This window comes from Pelophylax lessonae, assembly GCF_965119305.1.
Source record: "Pelophylax lessonae genome assembly, chromosome: 5".
Lineage (NCBI taxonomy): Eukaryota > Metazoa > Chordata > Amphibia > Anura > Ranidae > Pelophylax > Pelophylax lessonae.
In genome coordinates, this window is record NC_138772.1 from 197,993,621 (window position 1) to 198,008,426 (window position 14,806).

General features: G+C 40.1%; 1 protein-coding gene across 1 annotated transcript in view; it reads left to right on the plus strand.

Annotated features, from left to right (window-relative positions):
• The first annotated feature begins 2,253 nt into the window (after positions 1 to 2,253).
• LOC309555752 (immunoglobulin kappa light chain-like) overlaps positions 2,254 to 14,806 on the plus strand; it is a 44,969-nt gene continuing 32,416 nt past the window's right edge. The window contains exons 1-2 of the mRNA XM_082257839.1: positions 2,254 to 2,335; positions 2,427 to 2,792. Of these exons, the coding sequence (XP_082113965.1) occupies positions 2,293 to 2,335; positions 2,427 to 2,792 (409 nt within the window). The 5' untranslated portion in view covers positions 2,254 to 2,292. The remainder of the gene's footprint in view (positions 2,336 to 2,426; positions 2,793 to 14,806) is intronic.

The following is a 14,806-nucleotide window of genomic DNA, read 5'->3' on the forward strand; positions in this document are numbered from 1 at the left end:
TGCAGATCACTGTTCAGAAACCAAAGCACATGTGAACAAACCCTTCATTGTGTATTTATTCTTTTATTTTATATATATATGTTTTAGAGTCTTTAGAATTTTAAATATCAGGGGTCTAAACAGGCCCCAGATTTCTCACTTTTTAAACACCGAAAAATACTGAGGACATAAGATTTCTCAGTCCCTTTCTCTGCAGCCTCACCTGCACTGGACAGTGAATGAATGAGAAATGCTCTGTACAGAGCAGCTTCATGTTTATTCACAAACGGAAGCATGGTAAACACAGTTATTATGCTTTAGTTATGAATGTACGCAGGAGCGATTGGTACCGACTGGATAGGGGGCACTTCTCTCTCTCCCCCTGGCTGCGCTTCAGGAGGATCAGAGCAGAGGGGATTAGTAAAGCCTAGTGCCGAAACTGGTTGTACTAAGGTCGATCTATTGATCGACTTAGTACAACCAGCCTGTTGTACTGTATGTTTTGCATGAGATTACTGCCAGCGGCTATAGCTGCTAGCAGTGATCATTGTGTTCTGCAAGCAGGGGTCTCCCCCCGTCGGCAGAACATTAGGCACTGTGGGAGGGATTCTGAAAGTGTTGAACTCCGCGCTAAGGAATATATAATGGGTATGCGAGTAGGCTGCAGCCTCCCAGAAATATAGCCAAAGACTATATAAAAATATGAAATTAAAGGTATGGGAATGGCGCTGTCTACTGTGTTGATAGGGAGAAAATTCTGCAATTTTCTATCCTGCAGCCTATGATTGCAGATATTTTACTAGGTATTTCATTTGTATCTTTTAACATTCTCTAAGGCTCATTTCACACTTCTGCGACTTAGCATTTGACTTGCGAGACCCCAAGTTACAGGACATGTGAAATTCAATGTGTGTCTATGACTATGAGAGCCATTCCTACTGATACCACTGAAGTCGCTGCAACTTCAGAAAAGGTTATTGCACTACCTTGGTCCAACTTTTGATGGGTTTTTGGTCCAGAGAATGTAAAGTCAGATTAAAGTTACACTGTAAGGTCGCAATGCAAGTCGCATGACTTTGCCATCTCACAAGTGTGAAAGGAACCTTACTGAACCATGAATACTGAAGTTCATGTGACAGAATTGTTGATATTATGACATTATGTGATGTTCTAGATCAGCCTTTTTCAACCAGGGTGCCTTGAAGTTTCTTCAGGGGTGCCTTGGCAAAATGCCTAAAAATTTATCAAAATGGTATACAAGGCAGCAGGTGAATGAAGCCTGCCTTTTAGTTACACAAAGTCATGCGTTTTCATTATGCACAATTACAACTTTCTAGACACTGGCACCCCGACAACCAATGTCATCAGTTAATGAGGAGGATGTCTGTTGCCTCCACAGAATCCTTGTTTGACCCTCCCCCTGCTGCTCTCCCTCAGCACTGGGGTGACATGATGAAGAGAAATTGAGGGAGAAGAGAAACACTGGAATACTAATCAGTATCAGTGTGCAAAAGTGTATTTGCTTTGGAAGAATAGATCACCTCTAATATTGGGTGTCCAAGTGCGGATGTTGCTGCATTATATAAAGCTATTAGAATAGTTTTTTTACTTTTGAGAATCGGGTGCCTTGAGACTGTCCATCATTTTAAAGGGCACCTCGAGACTGTCCATAATTTTAAAGAGCGCCTTGAGACTGTCCATAATTTTAAAGGGCGCCTCGAGACTGTCCATAATTTTAAAGGGCGCCTCGAGACTGTCCATAATTTTAAAGGGTGCCTTGAGATTGTCTATAATTTTTAAAGGGTGTCTCGACTGAAAAAAGGTTGAGAAACACTGTTCTAAATTATGTATTCATATTGCATTTCTAGACCTAATTTTCCATCGTTATTTTTTTTTATCTTGTTCTTGTAGGCCTGAAGAAACATATGATCTTGGTCTCTCTTTTTTGTTATCTTTTTTTTTTTTTTTTTTTATGGTTTTGGGCTGGTGCTCCTATCTATGGTTTAAGCTAGGGATGATTGGATTGATTCACTTTGTGCTTAGTGGACTGATAAATGCTACTTTGGAATATTTTAAATAAATGATCACCCGGTGGAGGAAGGAATGGGCTCCACTCTAGCAAATGACTGGCACAGTGGATTTTCCATGAATTGTCCATATCTAGTTGGACCTCTGGGTTGAACAACACATAAATCTTTCTTTGGGATTTCCTGAACTAGAAGACCACACATAGGAAGTGGTTTATAAAAGCTTTGCAAAACACAAACCGGTAACTTTTAGTTGTAGTACAAAGAGAAAGCTTTTCCAAACACCATGCTGCACCTTTACCTTTTGATCCTGATTCTATTTACAGCATGTATGTATTTATAGAACATAGACATATCTGTTTTTTATGTATATCATATTCCTACATTTTATACCTATTTATTGTGATCTTTCTTCACTAGATGGAAACATTGATATTGAGCAAATCCACCCATCTCAAACCAAGGCTGGAGGAAAGTTTTTAAAGGTACAAATTGAATGCAGCGTGAAGGAAGGTTCCAATCTTTTTTGGTATTCCCAGAAACCAAATGAAGCCTTGAAGAGGATGATCTCTGTTGTTGGTGAGAAGACTGTCTTTGATGAAGGGCTTTTCCTTGAAAAGTTTTCTGCTCACGTAGTGCAAATGAAAGGCAAAAACAAAGTAAAGTATCAACTTGATATAAAGAATATCACACATGAAGATGCTGCCAATTACTTTTGCGCAAAAGGAGCTTCGTTAGGAGTTTCTCATCAGGTGTTTAGCTCTGGCACTAAACTCATTGTAGCAAGTAAGTACACCTTATCATTCCTTTCCACAATGTAAGCAGACTAACATTTTGGAAGTACCTGTAGGGTTGAATTACTAAAACTGGAGAGTGCAAAATTTGGTGCAGCTGTGTATGGTAGCCAATCAGCTTCTAACTTCAGATTGTTTAATTAACCACTTACCCCTGGAGGATTTTGCTGTCTTACGTCCAGGCCACTTTTTGCGATTCGGCGCTGTGCGACTTTAATGCCCTGTATACACGTGCAGATTATCTGCAGACTTACCTTTTCTATGTAGTGCAAGGGCCCGCCGGATTGCATACAAATTGAAAGTGTTTAGGTTTGACCTCATATTATATGGTTTTGGTAAGTCTGCAGACAAAAGTCTGCAGATAATCTGCACGTGTGTATGGGGCATAACTGACAATTGTGCAGTCGTGCGATGCCGTACCAAAATTTACGTCCTTTTTTCCCACAAACAGAGCTTTCTTTTGGTGGTATTTGATGACCTGTGCGATTTTTACTTTTTGCGCTATAAACAAAAAAAGAGTGTTTATTTTGAAAAAATAACAATATTTTTAACATTTTTTTATATGAAATTCCCCCCCAAAAAAATGTAAAAATCAAAATTTTTTTACATTTTTGGCCAATTTGTTTTCTGCTACCTATGTTTGGTAAAAGAAAATCACAATAAGCTTATTTTGATTGGTTTGCACAAAAGTTATTGCGTTTACTAACTAAGGGAAAGATTTCTGTCATTTTTGGTGTTTTTTTTTTTAACGAGTAATGGCGGCGATCTGCGATTTTTTTTGCAGGACTGCGACATTGCGGCGGACAAATCGGACCCTTGACTGACATTTTTGACACTTTTGGGGGCACCAGTGACATTTCTACAGTAATCAGTGCTATAAATATGCACTGTTACTGTAAAAATGACACTGGCAGGGAAGGGGTTAATTTTATTGGAGAGGGAGGGGTTAATGTATGCCTGGTGCTTTCTACCTTGTGTGGGGGGAGGTGACTGAGTGACACAGGGACAGATCGCATCTTCAGCTATGCTGAACACTGTAATCTGTCACTGTTTGTCACTGTTTGTCCCCTGCAATGGTGCAGTCCCGCTAAAAATTGCTGATTGCTGTCATTACTAGTAAAAAAAAAAAAAACAAATTACATAAATCTTTCCCCTAGTTTGTAGATGCAATATCTTTTGCGCAAACCAATCAAAATACGCCTATTGGGATTTTTTTTTACCAAACATATGTGGCAGAATACAAATTTGCCTAAAATGATGAAAATTTTTAATTTTTTAATTTTTTTTTTCATTGGGAATGTTATATAGCAGAAAGTGAAAAATATTGTTTTTTTTTTTTTTTCCAAGAATTGTCGCTTTTTTTGTTTATAGCACAAAAAAAAAAAAACCACACAGCTGATCAAATACCACCAAAAGAAAGCTCCATTTCTTGGAAAAAAAGGACATCAATTTTTTTAGGGGTACAGCGTCATACGACTGCGCAATTTTCCCTTAAAATAATGCAGTGCCGAATCGCAAAAAATGGCCGGGTCATTAAGGAGGAAAATCTTCCTGTCCAGGAGGATTAATAATTTAAGTGAAAACAAAACTTTTTTTTTTTTCAATAATTGTGATGTTGGGGGAACAGAGATTGTATGATGGTGAAAGGCCAGTCATTTGATCTGCATTTAAGCCCCCCTTTACATTGGGGTGATTTGACATGTCAAATCACATGTCAAATTGCAGCCTATTGCCAGCAATAGCACTGTCCGAATCAGTGTGATGCCGACTTTGCGACGCCGTACCGATTTCCAAAACTAGTTCCTGCACTACTTTTGGCGACTTGGGGGATGATTTCAATAGATATCTGTGCATGAACCTGTATGGATATCTTTCAAATCGCCCCCAAACTCGCAATAAAATGTGGGTTTGAAATTGTGCAAGTTCAGCTGAAGTCGCACAATTTCAAACCAGCCTCCAATGTGAACGTACCCTAACAGAACTAATCAGAATACATTGTAGCAATATTACCACAAGCTTCATTTATCTAGGAACCATTATTAAAGCCCAGTGACCACAGCGGAAGCCTTGGGTGTCCCAATTATGATAAAGAGTAATCATAATTAATTTTTTTGGGAGTGATTCTCATGCTTACAATCCTTAATTGATTAACCACTTGCCGACCGCCGCAAGTACATATACTGCGGCGGTCAGCCCTCACAGGCAAAGCGACGTACCGGTACGTCGCTAGCCTGTGAGGCTCTGGGGAGCGAGCGAGCTCTGGGGAGGTCGCGGACTCCCCCGCACGTGTGACCAGCGGACCCGATGTCCGCCGGTCACTCGCGATCGTCGGGTGGAGAGGGAGAAAGGCAGGCGGCTAATGTAAACAAGCCGCCTGTCATTCTCCCCTGTGTAGAAACAGTGATCATACGGTTCTACTATGTAGGACCGTTGATCACTGTTCCTACAGCTCAAGCCACAGCCAATCACAGTTAGAATCACGCCCCTAGGGACACACACCACCCCTCCCTCTCAAAAAAAAGTTAACCCCTTCACTACCAGTGTCATTTTACAGTAACAGTGCATATGTATAGCACTGATTACTGTAGAAATGTCACTGGTAACCCCAAAAGTGTCAAAAATGTCAGTCAAGGGTCCGATCTGTCCGCCACAATGTCGCAGTCCCGCAAAAAAGATCGCCGCCATTACGCGTAAAAAAAAAAAACAACAAAAATGACAAAAATCTTTTCCTTTGTTAGTAAACGCAATAACTTTTGCGCAAACCAATCATAATACGCTTTTTGCGATTTTTTTTTTACCAAACATATGTAGCATAAAACCATTGCCCGAAAATGTTAAAAAATTTTGATTTTTACATTTTTTGGGGGGGGGGGAATTACATATAAAAATATGTGAAAAATATTGTTATTTTTGCAAAATTGACGCTCTTTTTTGTTTATAGCGCATGATCAAAAAATCGCACAGGTGATCAAATACCACCAAAAGAAAGCTCTGTTTGTGGGAAAAAAAGGACGTCAAATTCGTTTAGGTACAGCGTCGCACAACCGCGCAATTGTCCGTTAAAGTCACTCAGTGCCGAATCGCAAAATACCCCCTGGTCAGGAAGGGGGTAAAATCTTCCGAGGCTTAAGTGGTTAACCCCCTAATAATTTTAGTTTACCATAATCAGCCCTAATAAACTCCCTCTTCCCTATTTCCTCCTGGCAATTTCTTTTTCTCGACTTGCACTTACATTTAGAGCCCATTCAGACTAGCGCGACACGACTTTGGGGGGCAACCTGTAAAGTCGCATGCAACGCTGTGCACCGCGACTTCCGCGCGACTTGCAGAGACTTCACATAATGGAAGTCTATGAAAGTCGCCTCCAGGTCGCCCCAAAGTAGTACAGTACCCTTTTTCTAAGTCGGAGCGACTTGTGTCGCTCCTATTAGAATGGGTCCTGTGCTAATCAATGGACCGTGACCGAGCGCGACTTGTCAGGCTGACAAGTTGCCTGACAAGTCGCGCTAATGTGAATGGGCTCTTAAACTTTTTTGTTTTGATTTTGTTCATTTTTTGTTTTATTTGTAAATAACATTGTTATACCTTGTACCAGAAACTTAAAGTGGTAATAATCCCAAAAAATATATTGCAACTTATCAATTTGTAGATGTTGTGGCTGCATTCATTTTCTTTTTAGGCTTTTCCCCCTCTGCTTTCACCTGCTGGCCTCGCCAGTAACACCCCTTCAGTTTTAGAGTGCCCCCACTCGGAATAAAGGAGCACAGGAGCACCTCTGGACAGCAACATTGTCAGTTTAGGAAAAGGGGACTGTTAGATGTACTAGCAGATTGAGATACACTATCAAATTGAAGCCAAACTCCAGCTAACACTTTATAATCAGTTACATAGTAAATAGTTTTTCCTTTTGGGATAAAAGTTTTGCATAAACAAAAGCTGACCATTGTAAGCACTTCTGTCAGCATCAATGTATATCCCTGTAACTGCTACATTTGCAGAACAGCTTTTTTTTTTTTTTTTTGAACAGCAGATTTGCTAATACAAGAGAGAAAGCCTAGAAAAGAAAACTAATGCAGCCATCACATCTAAGAATTGGTATTCTGCAATATACTAAATGTTTGTTTTTAGGTCTAATACCGCTTTAAAGCAGAATTAAACTTTCCTTTACTGCAGCGATGGGACTTCTGCAAACTCTCTTGCTGGCACTGACATCTCTACCCAGTCTTTTTCTAGGTTTGGTATCTTCAGCCAACTTGATTGGCAAGCTCAGGATGACTTAAACTGTTATGCCCCGTACACACGTGCAGATTATCTGCAGACTTTTGTCTGCAGACTTACCTTTTCTATGTAGTGCAAGGGCCTGCCGGATTGCATACAAATTGAAAGTGTTTAGGTTTGACCTCATATTATATGGTTTTGGTAAGTCTACAGACAAAAGTCTGCAGATAATCTGCACGTGTGTATGGGGCATTACTAAACCCAAAACAGTAACATCAGTCTGTATATGCAGTAAAGCATGCTTGTGGAACCCAAGGGGTTAATCCTCTGCATTGTGTAAAAAAAATGTTTGGTCCTGTCTTCTCTCTTCTTACCTTTCTTCCACAGTCCCCAATTTATCTGCTGATAGAACACAGTCTTGGGGGCAAGCTGTACATGCTTAGTTTGGTGTGTTTTGCTAGAGTGTTATTTTTTTTTTCTTGGGAGAATGCATGTGATCAGCACAGGGCCAATGAGCACAGTCCAGACAGAGGGTCAGGGATCATGCAGCATCATAGGACAATCAGGGCAAAATGAAAACTCCTCTCACATGCTTTAACCAGACACTGATAGAAGTCAAAAGACTGCTCTAACTGCTGATGAGAAAAGGTATTAAGCTGTTTATATTTACTAAAATAATTGCATTTCCATGTTCTGTGTACTGTGGGACACCAGATATAATGAATGCAGGGTCCTAGGTTTAGTAACACTTTAACTCCCGTGCATGCACATAGCAGTTAACTCATCATGGCACCAGAGTATAATAGCAGAAGATAAGTAGCTGGGTAACATTTCTAAAGTAGTTAAATATTTTTACTCAATAAATTGTGTGACAATTCACTTCAAATATCTAATCATATGCAATGGAAATTCCTGATTACTTAATGTATCTGCACATGATTGGGCATTTGAAGAAATAGGTATTCGTTTTTTAAAGTTATTTAAAATATTCACACTGTTCCCAACTTTTTTTTTTTTTAGTAAATCAGCCTCCCCATGCGTACTCTATAATACCAATTGTTACATTCCATTTCATTTGTGTATTTAAAGAGCAGATAATGCCATATTGCCAAATAATCTTTACAAAATAATACTGCCAAAAGAAAAAACTTTGTGTGTCCTGAAAAAAATATTTTTTATTTTGGTGGTATAAATAATTGAAATATTTTTTTAAAAAATAATAGCCCCATATTTGATGTGTAAAACATGTTCTGGACCAGAAGTAGAACACAGGTGCAGGAGCTGAAATAGGTAATGCATCAGTATCTAGCTCAATTCACAAATCCTAATAAACATATAAAAAGACTAAAAATTTAAGTCAAATCAAATTCAGAATTTGATCACGGTACATAGATCAATAGAAATTATAAAAATAAGGTTAATTGGCTTTCTATGTACAGTGCCTTGAAAAAGTAATTTCATACCCCTTGAAATGTTCTACCTTTTGTCATGTTACAACCAAAAACCTAAATGTATTTTATTGGGATTGTATGGGGTAGACCAACACAAAGTGGCATATAATTGTGAAGTGGAAGGAAAATGATAAATGGTTTTCAGAATTTTTTACAAATACAGTGCCTTGCGAAAGTAGTCGGCCCCCTTGAACTTTGCGACCTTTTGCCACATTTCAGGCTTCAAACATAAAGATATAAAACTGTATTTTTTTTGTGAAGAATCAACAAGTGGGACACAATCATGAAGTGGAACGAAATTTATTGGATATTTCAAACTTTTTTAACAAATAAAAAACTGAAAAATTGGGCGTACAAAATTATTCAGCCCCCTTAATTTAATACTTTGTAGCGCCACCTTTTGCTGCAATTACAGCTGTAAGTCGCTTGGGGTATGTCTCTATCAGTTTTGCACATCGAGAGACTGAAATTTTTGCCCATTCCTCCTTGCAAAACAGCTCGAGCTCAGTGAGGTTGGATGGAAAGCGTTTGTGAACAGCAGTTTTCAGTTCTTTCCACAGATTCTCGATTGGATTCGGGTCTGGACTTTGACTTGGCCATTCTAACACCTGGATATGTTTATTTGTGAACCATTCCATTGTAGATTTTGCTTTATGTTTTGAATCATTGTCTTGTTGGAAGACAAATCTCCGTCCCAGTCTCAGGTCTTTTGCAGACTCCATCAGGTTTTCTTCCAGAATGGTCCTGTATTTGGCTCCATCCATCTTCCCATCAATTTTAACCATCTTCCCTGTCTCTGCTGAAGAAAAGCAGGCCCAAACCATGATGCTGCCACCACCATGTTTGACAGTGGGGATGGTGTGTTCAGGGTGAGGAGCTGTGTTGCTTTTACGCCAAACATAACGTTTTGCATTGTTGCCAAAAAGTTCGATTTTGGTTTCATCTGACCAGAGCACCTTCTTCCACATGTTTGGTGTGTCTCCCAGGTGGCTTGTGGCAAACTTTAAACAACACTTTTTATGGATATCTTTAAGAAATGGCTTTCTTCTTGCCACTCTTCCATAAAAGCCAGATTTGTGCAGTATACGGCTGATTGTTGTCCTATGGACAGAGTCTCCCACCTCAGCTGTAGATCTCTGCAGTTCATCCAGAGTGATCATGGGCCTCTTGGCTGCATCTCTGATCAGTCTTCTCCTTGTATGAGCTGAAAGTTTAGAGGGACGGCCAGGTCTTCGTAGATTTGCAGTGGTCTGATACTCCTTCCATTTCAATATCATCGCTTGCACAGTGCTCCTTGGGATGTTTAAAGCTTGGGAAATCTTTTTGTATCCAAATCCGGCTTTAAAATTCTCCACAACAGTATCTCTGACCTGCCTGGTGTGTTCCTTGTTCTTCATGATGCTCTCTGCGCTTTAAACGGACCTCTGAGACTATCACAGTGCAGGTGCATTTATACAGAGACTTGATTACACACAGGTGGATTCTATTTATCATCATTAGTCATTTAGGTCAACATTGGATCATTCAGAGATCCTCACTGAACTTCTGGAGAGAGTTTGCTGCACTGAAAGTAAAGGGGCTGAATAATTTTGAACGCCCAATTTTTCAGTTTTTTATTTGTTAACAAAGTTTGAAATATCCAATAAATTTAGTTCCACTTCATGATTGTGTCCCACTTGTTTTTGATTCTTCACAAAAAATTACAGTTTTATATCTTTATGTTTGAAGCCTGAAATGTGGCAAAAGGTTGCAAAGTTCAAGGGGGCCGAATACTTTCGAAAGGCACTGTAAATATGTGAAATATATTCTGATACCCCTAAGCTGTTCTGTGAAGCCCTCAGAGGTTTGTTAGAGAACCTTAGTGAACAAAGAGCATCATAAAGGCCAATGAACCCACCAGACAGGTCAGGGATAATGTTGTGGAGAAGTTTAAAGCAGGGTTAGGTTATAAAAAAATATCCCAAGCTTTGAACATCTCGCGGAGTACTGTTCAATCCATCATCCGAAAATGGAAAGAGTATGGCACAACTGCAAAGTGCAAACCTACCAAGACATGGCTGTCCACCTAAACTGACAGGCCAGAGAAGGAGAGCATTAATCAAAAAATCAGCCAAGAGGCCCATGGTAACTCAGGTGGGAGAATCTTTCCACAGATCAACTATTAGTTGTGCACTCCACAAATCTGGCCTTCATGGAAGAGTGGCAAGAAGAAAGCCATTGTTGAAAGTTTTTTTGCAGTTTGCGAGAAGCCATGTGGGGGACACAGCAAACATGTGGAATAAGGTGCTCTGGTCAGATGAGACCAAAATTTAGCTTTTTGGCCTAAAAGCAAAATGCTGTGTGTGGCAGAAAACTAACACTGCACATCACCCTGAACACACCATCCCCACCGTGAAACATTATGTTGGTGGCAGCATCATGTTGTGGGGATGCTTTTCTTCAGCAGGGACAGGAAAGCTGGTCAGAGTTGATGGGACTATGGATGGAGCAAAATACAGGGCAATCTTACAACTTAGCAAAAAACCTGTTGGAGTCTGCAAAAGACTTGAGACTGGGGTGGAGGTTCACCTACCAGCAGGACAAGGATCCTAATCATACAACCAGAGCTACAATGGAATTGTTTAGATCAAAGCATATTCATGTGTTAAAATGGTCCAGTCAAAGTCCAGACCCAAATCCAATTGAAAATCTGTGGCAAAACTTAAAAATTGCTGTTCACAGACACTCTCAATGCAATCTGGCAGAACTTGAGCTATTTTGCATAAAAGAATGGGGGAAAACGTCACTCTCTAGATGTGCAAAGCTGGTAGAAACATCCCCAAAAAGACTTGCAGCTGTAATTGCAGCGAAAGTTGGTTCTACAAAGTATTGACTCAGGGGGGCTGAATACAAGTGCACACCACACTTTTTACATATTTATTTGTAAAAGTATTCGAAAACAATTTATCATTTTTCTTTCACTTCACAATTATGTGCCACTTTGTGTTGGTCTAGCACATAAAATCTCAACAAAATGAATGTATGTTTTTTGGTTGTAACATGACAAAAGGTGGAACATTTTAAGGAGCGTGAATACTTTTTCAAGGCACTTTATGTTTAAATAAAACCTGTGCACAGAAAAATATATTGGCTGTCATGACTGATCTCTCTCTTAAAATGCTAGTTGCCTGGCTGTGATACTGATCTACCAACCCAATTCCAAAAAAGTTGGGACACTGTACAAATTGTGAGTAAAAAAGGAATGGATTAATATTCAAATCTCATAAACTTATATTTTATTCACAATATAATATAGATAACATATCAAATGTTGAAAGTGAGACATTTTGAAATGTCATGCCAAATATTGGCTCATTTTGGATTTCATGAGAGCTACACATTCCAAAAAAGTTGGGACAGGTAGCAATAAGAGGACGGAAAAGTTAAATGTACATATAAGGAACAGCTGGAGGACCAATTTGCAACTTATTAGGTCAATTGGCAACATGGTTGGGTATAAAAAGAGCCTCTCAGAGTGGCAGTGTCTCTCAGAAGTCAAGATGGGCAGAGGGTCACCAATTCCCCCAATGCTGCAGCGAAAAATAGTGGAGCAATATCAGAAAGGAGTTTCTCAGAGAAAATTGCAAAGAGTTTGAAGTTATCATCATCTACAGTGCATAATATCATCCAAAAGATTCAGAGAATCTGGAACAATCTCTGTGCGTAAGGGTCAAGTTTGGAAAACCATACTGGATGCCCCGTGATCTTCGGGCCCTTAGACGGCACTGCATCACATACAGCAGGGATCCTCAAACTACGACCCTCCAGCTGTTGCAGAACTACACATCCCATGAGGCATTGTAAAACTCTGACATTCAAAAAATTGACTAGTCATGATGGGATTTGTAGTTCCTGAACAACTGGAGGGCCATAGTTTGAAAACCCCTGACATACAGGAATGCCACTGTAATGGAAATCACAACATGGGCTCAGGAATACTTCCAGAAAACATTGTCAGTGAACACAATCCACCGTGCCATTCGCCGTTGCCGGCTAAAACTCTATAGGCCAAAAAAGAAGCCATATCTAAACATGATCCAGAAGCACAGGCATTTTCTCAGAGCCAAGGCTCATTTAATATGGACTGTGGCAAAGTGGAAAACTGTTCTGTGGTCAGACGAATCAAAATTTGAAGTTCTTTTTGGAAAACTGGGACGCCATGTCATCCAGACTAAAGAGGACAAGGAAAACCCAAGTTGTTATCAGCGCTCAGTTCAGAAGCCTGCATCTCTGATGGTATGGGGTTGCATGAGTGCATGTGGCATGGGCAGCTTACACATCTGGAAAGGCACCATCAATGCTGAAAGGTTTATCCAAGTTCCAGAACAACATATGCTCCCATTCAGACGTCGTCTATTTCAGGGAAGACCTTGCATTTTCCAACATGACAATGCCAGATCTTTCACCCATAGAAAACATTTGGCGCATCATAAAGAGGAAGATGCGACAAAGAAGACCTAAGACAGTTGAGCAACTAGAAGCCTGTATTAGACAAGAATGGGACAACATTCCTATTCCTAAACTTGAGCAACTTGTCTCCTCAGTCCCCAGACGTTTGCAGACTGTTATAAAAAGAAGAGGGGATGCCACACAGTGGTAAACATAGCCTTGTCCCAACTTTTTTGAGATGTGTTGCCATGAAATTTTAAATCAACTTATTTTTCCCTTAAAATGATACATTTTCTCAGTTTAAAATTTGATATGCCATCTATTTTGTATTCTGAATAAAATATTGAAATTTGAAACTTCCACATCATTGCATTCTGATTTTATTCACAATTTGTACAGTGTCCCAACCTTTTTGGAATCAGGTTTGTACTTGCTCTTATACTTTCTGAATCACAGACCCAATAAAAGTATGCAGATGAATTGTACCTACTTTTTTCACATCACTTGCTGCATGCTTGTTCTGGGTCATTGACTCAAATTATAGAAGAGATAGCCAGGCAACTAGCCTTTGCAGAAAGAGGTTAGCAACAGGATACAGTTTCATTTTCTCAGCAGAGTTGCCATTGCTGACCTATATTTTGGATGGAGCAAGTTCCTGGGCTGTCATTCCAATTTTTTTTTCTCTCACAAACTGGTGATTCACTGACCTGAAAAATAGCATATATTCATACTAGAAGTCATTCATGTTCAAGGTTGTTGTTGTTCATGGTAGAAATAAGTCAGTACATGAAAAAACTATTCAGCATGAACATTAGTGCAGTAAGCCAGCAGTATAAAAAATAAAACCTTACATTATCACTGAATGCAGTCATACCATACCATGTCAACGGTCAAGTAAACGTCAGACAAACCAGACATCTGTAAAGGAGGTGCAAATACAAAACTGGAGAGTAGGGGAGGAGGGGTATGCGAAAGTGATTTCAGAAATCATATGACATAGGTGCTAGGCAAAGGAAAAAAAAAAAAAAACAATAATCGGTACATCATACAAATATCGTCGTTACCAAGACCTATAGCTCAGCACCTAAAGTAAAATGGACAGTGTCAATCAAAGGGGAAGAACAGTGGCAGAAACAAGAGAGTGAGAAGGGGGGAGAGAGGGAAAAAAAAGGGGAAGGGGGGGAAGGAGGGAAACAAAGGGAGGAAGGTACTGGAAGGTAGCATGTCAACGCCCAAGAAGGAGCAGTCCACTGCAGTATCGCCAGCAAACACTATACGCACTACAAGTATTTAACCTGTTAAAATCCTGTCCATAACCAATTGAGGCGGGGCCAAGGCTGTATCATCCAGCCACGGCTGCCACAGTGATGAAAACTTCTTATGTGCCCTTCAGTGTTGATACGTCAATTTTTCTCTAACCAGAGAAGTGTTGACTTGAGTGATCCATTGTCCCGCACTCGGGACCCAGGAGGATATCCAGTATCGAGCAATGAGTGTGCGTGCGACATATAACAATCGCAAGACAGCTACATGTGCATTAGGAGACAAGGTCTCCACCTCCAGGGCTCCAAGTAGGCAGACCAACGGATCCCTCAGCAACTGAAAGTTATATATCCTAGATATGGTATAAATTACAGTGGACCAATACCGAAACAATTTGGGGCATCTCCACATCATATGAATAAGCGTTCCCTGGTCCCTATCGCATTTCGGACAAAGTGGGGAAGACCTGCGGCCCCAGCGGAACAACTAAACCGGTGTCCTATAGGCCCTATGAAACATTAATAGGTGCGAGATCTTATGAGACGCAGACACCGACACCATCGGAATTGAAGAGAGACACAGGTCCCAGGTCTCACCATCAATGGGGCCGAGGTCTCCCTCCCACCCAGCGCGAGCAGGCAAGGAG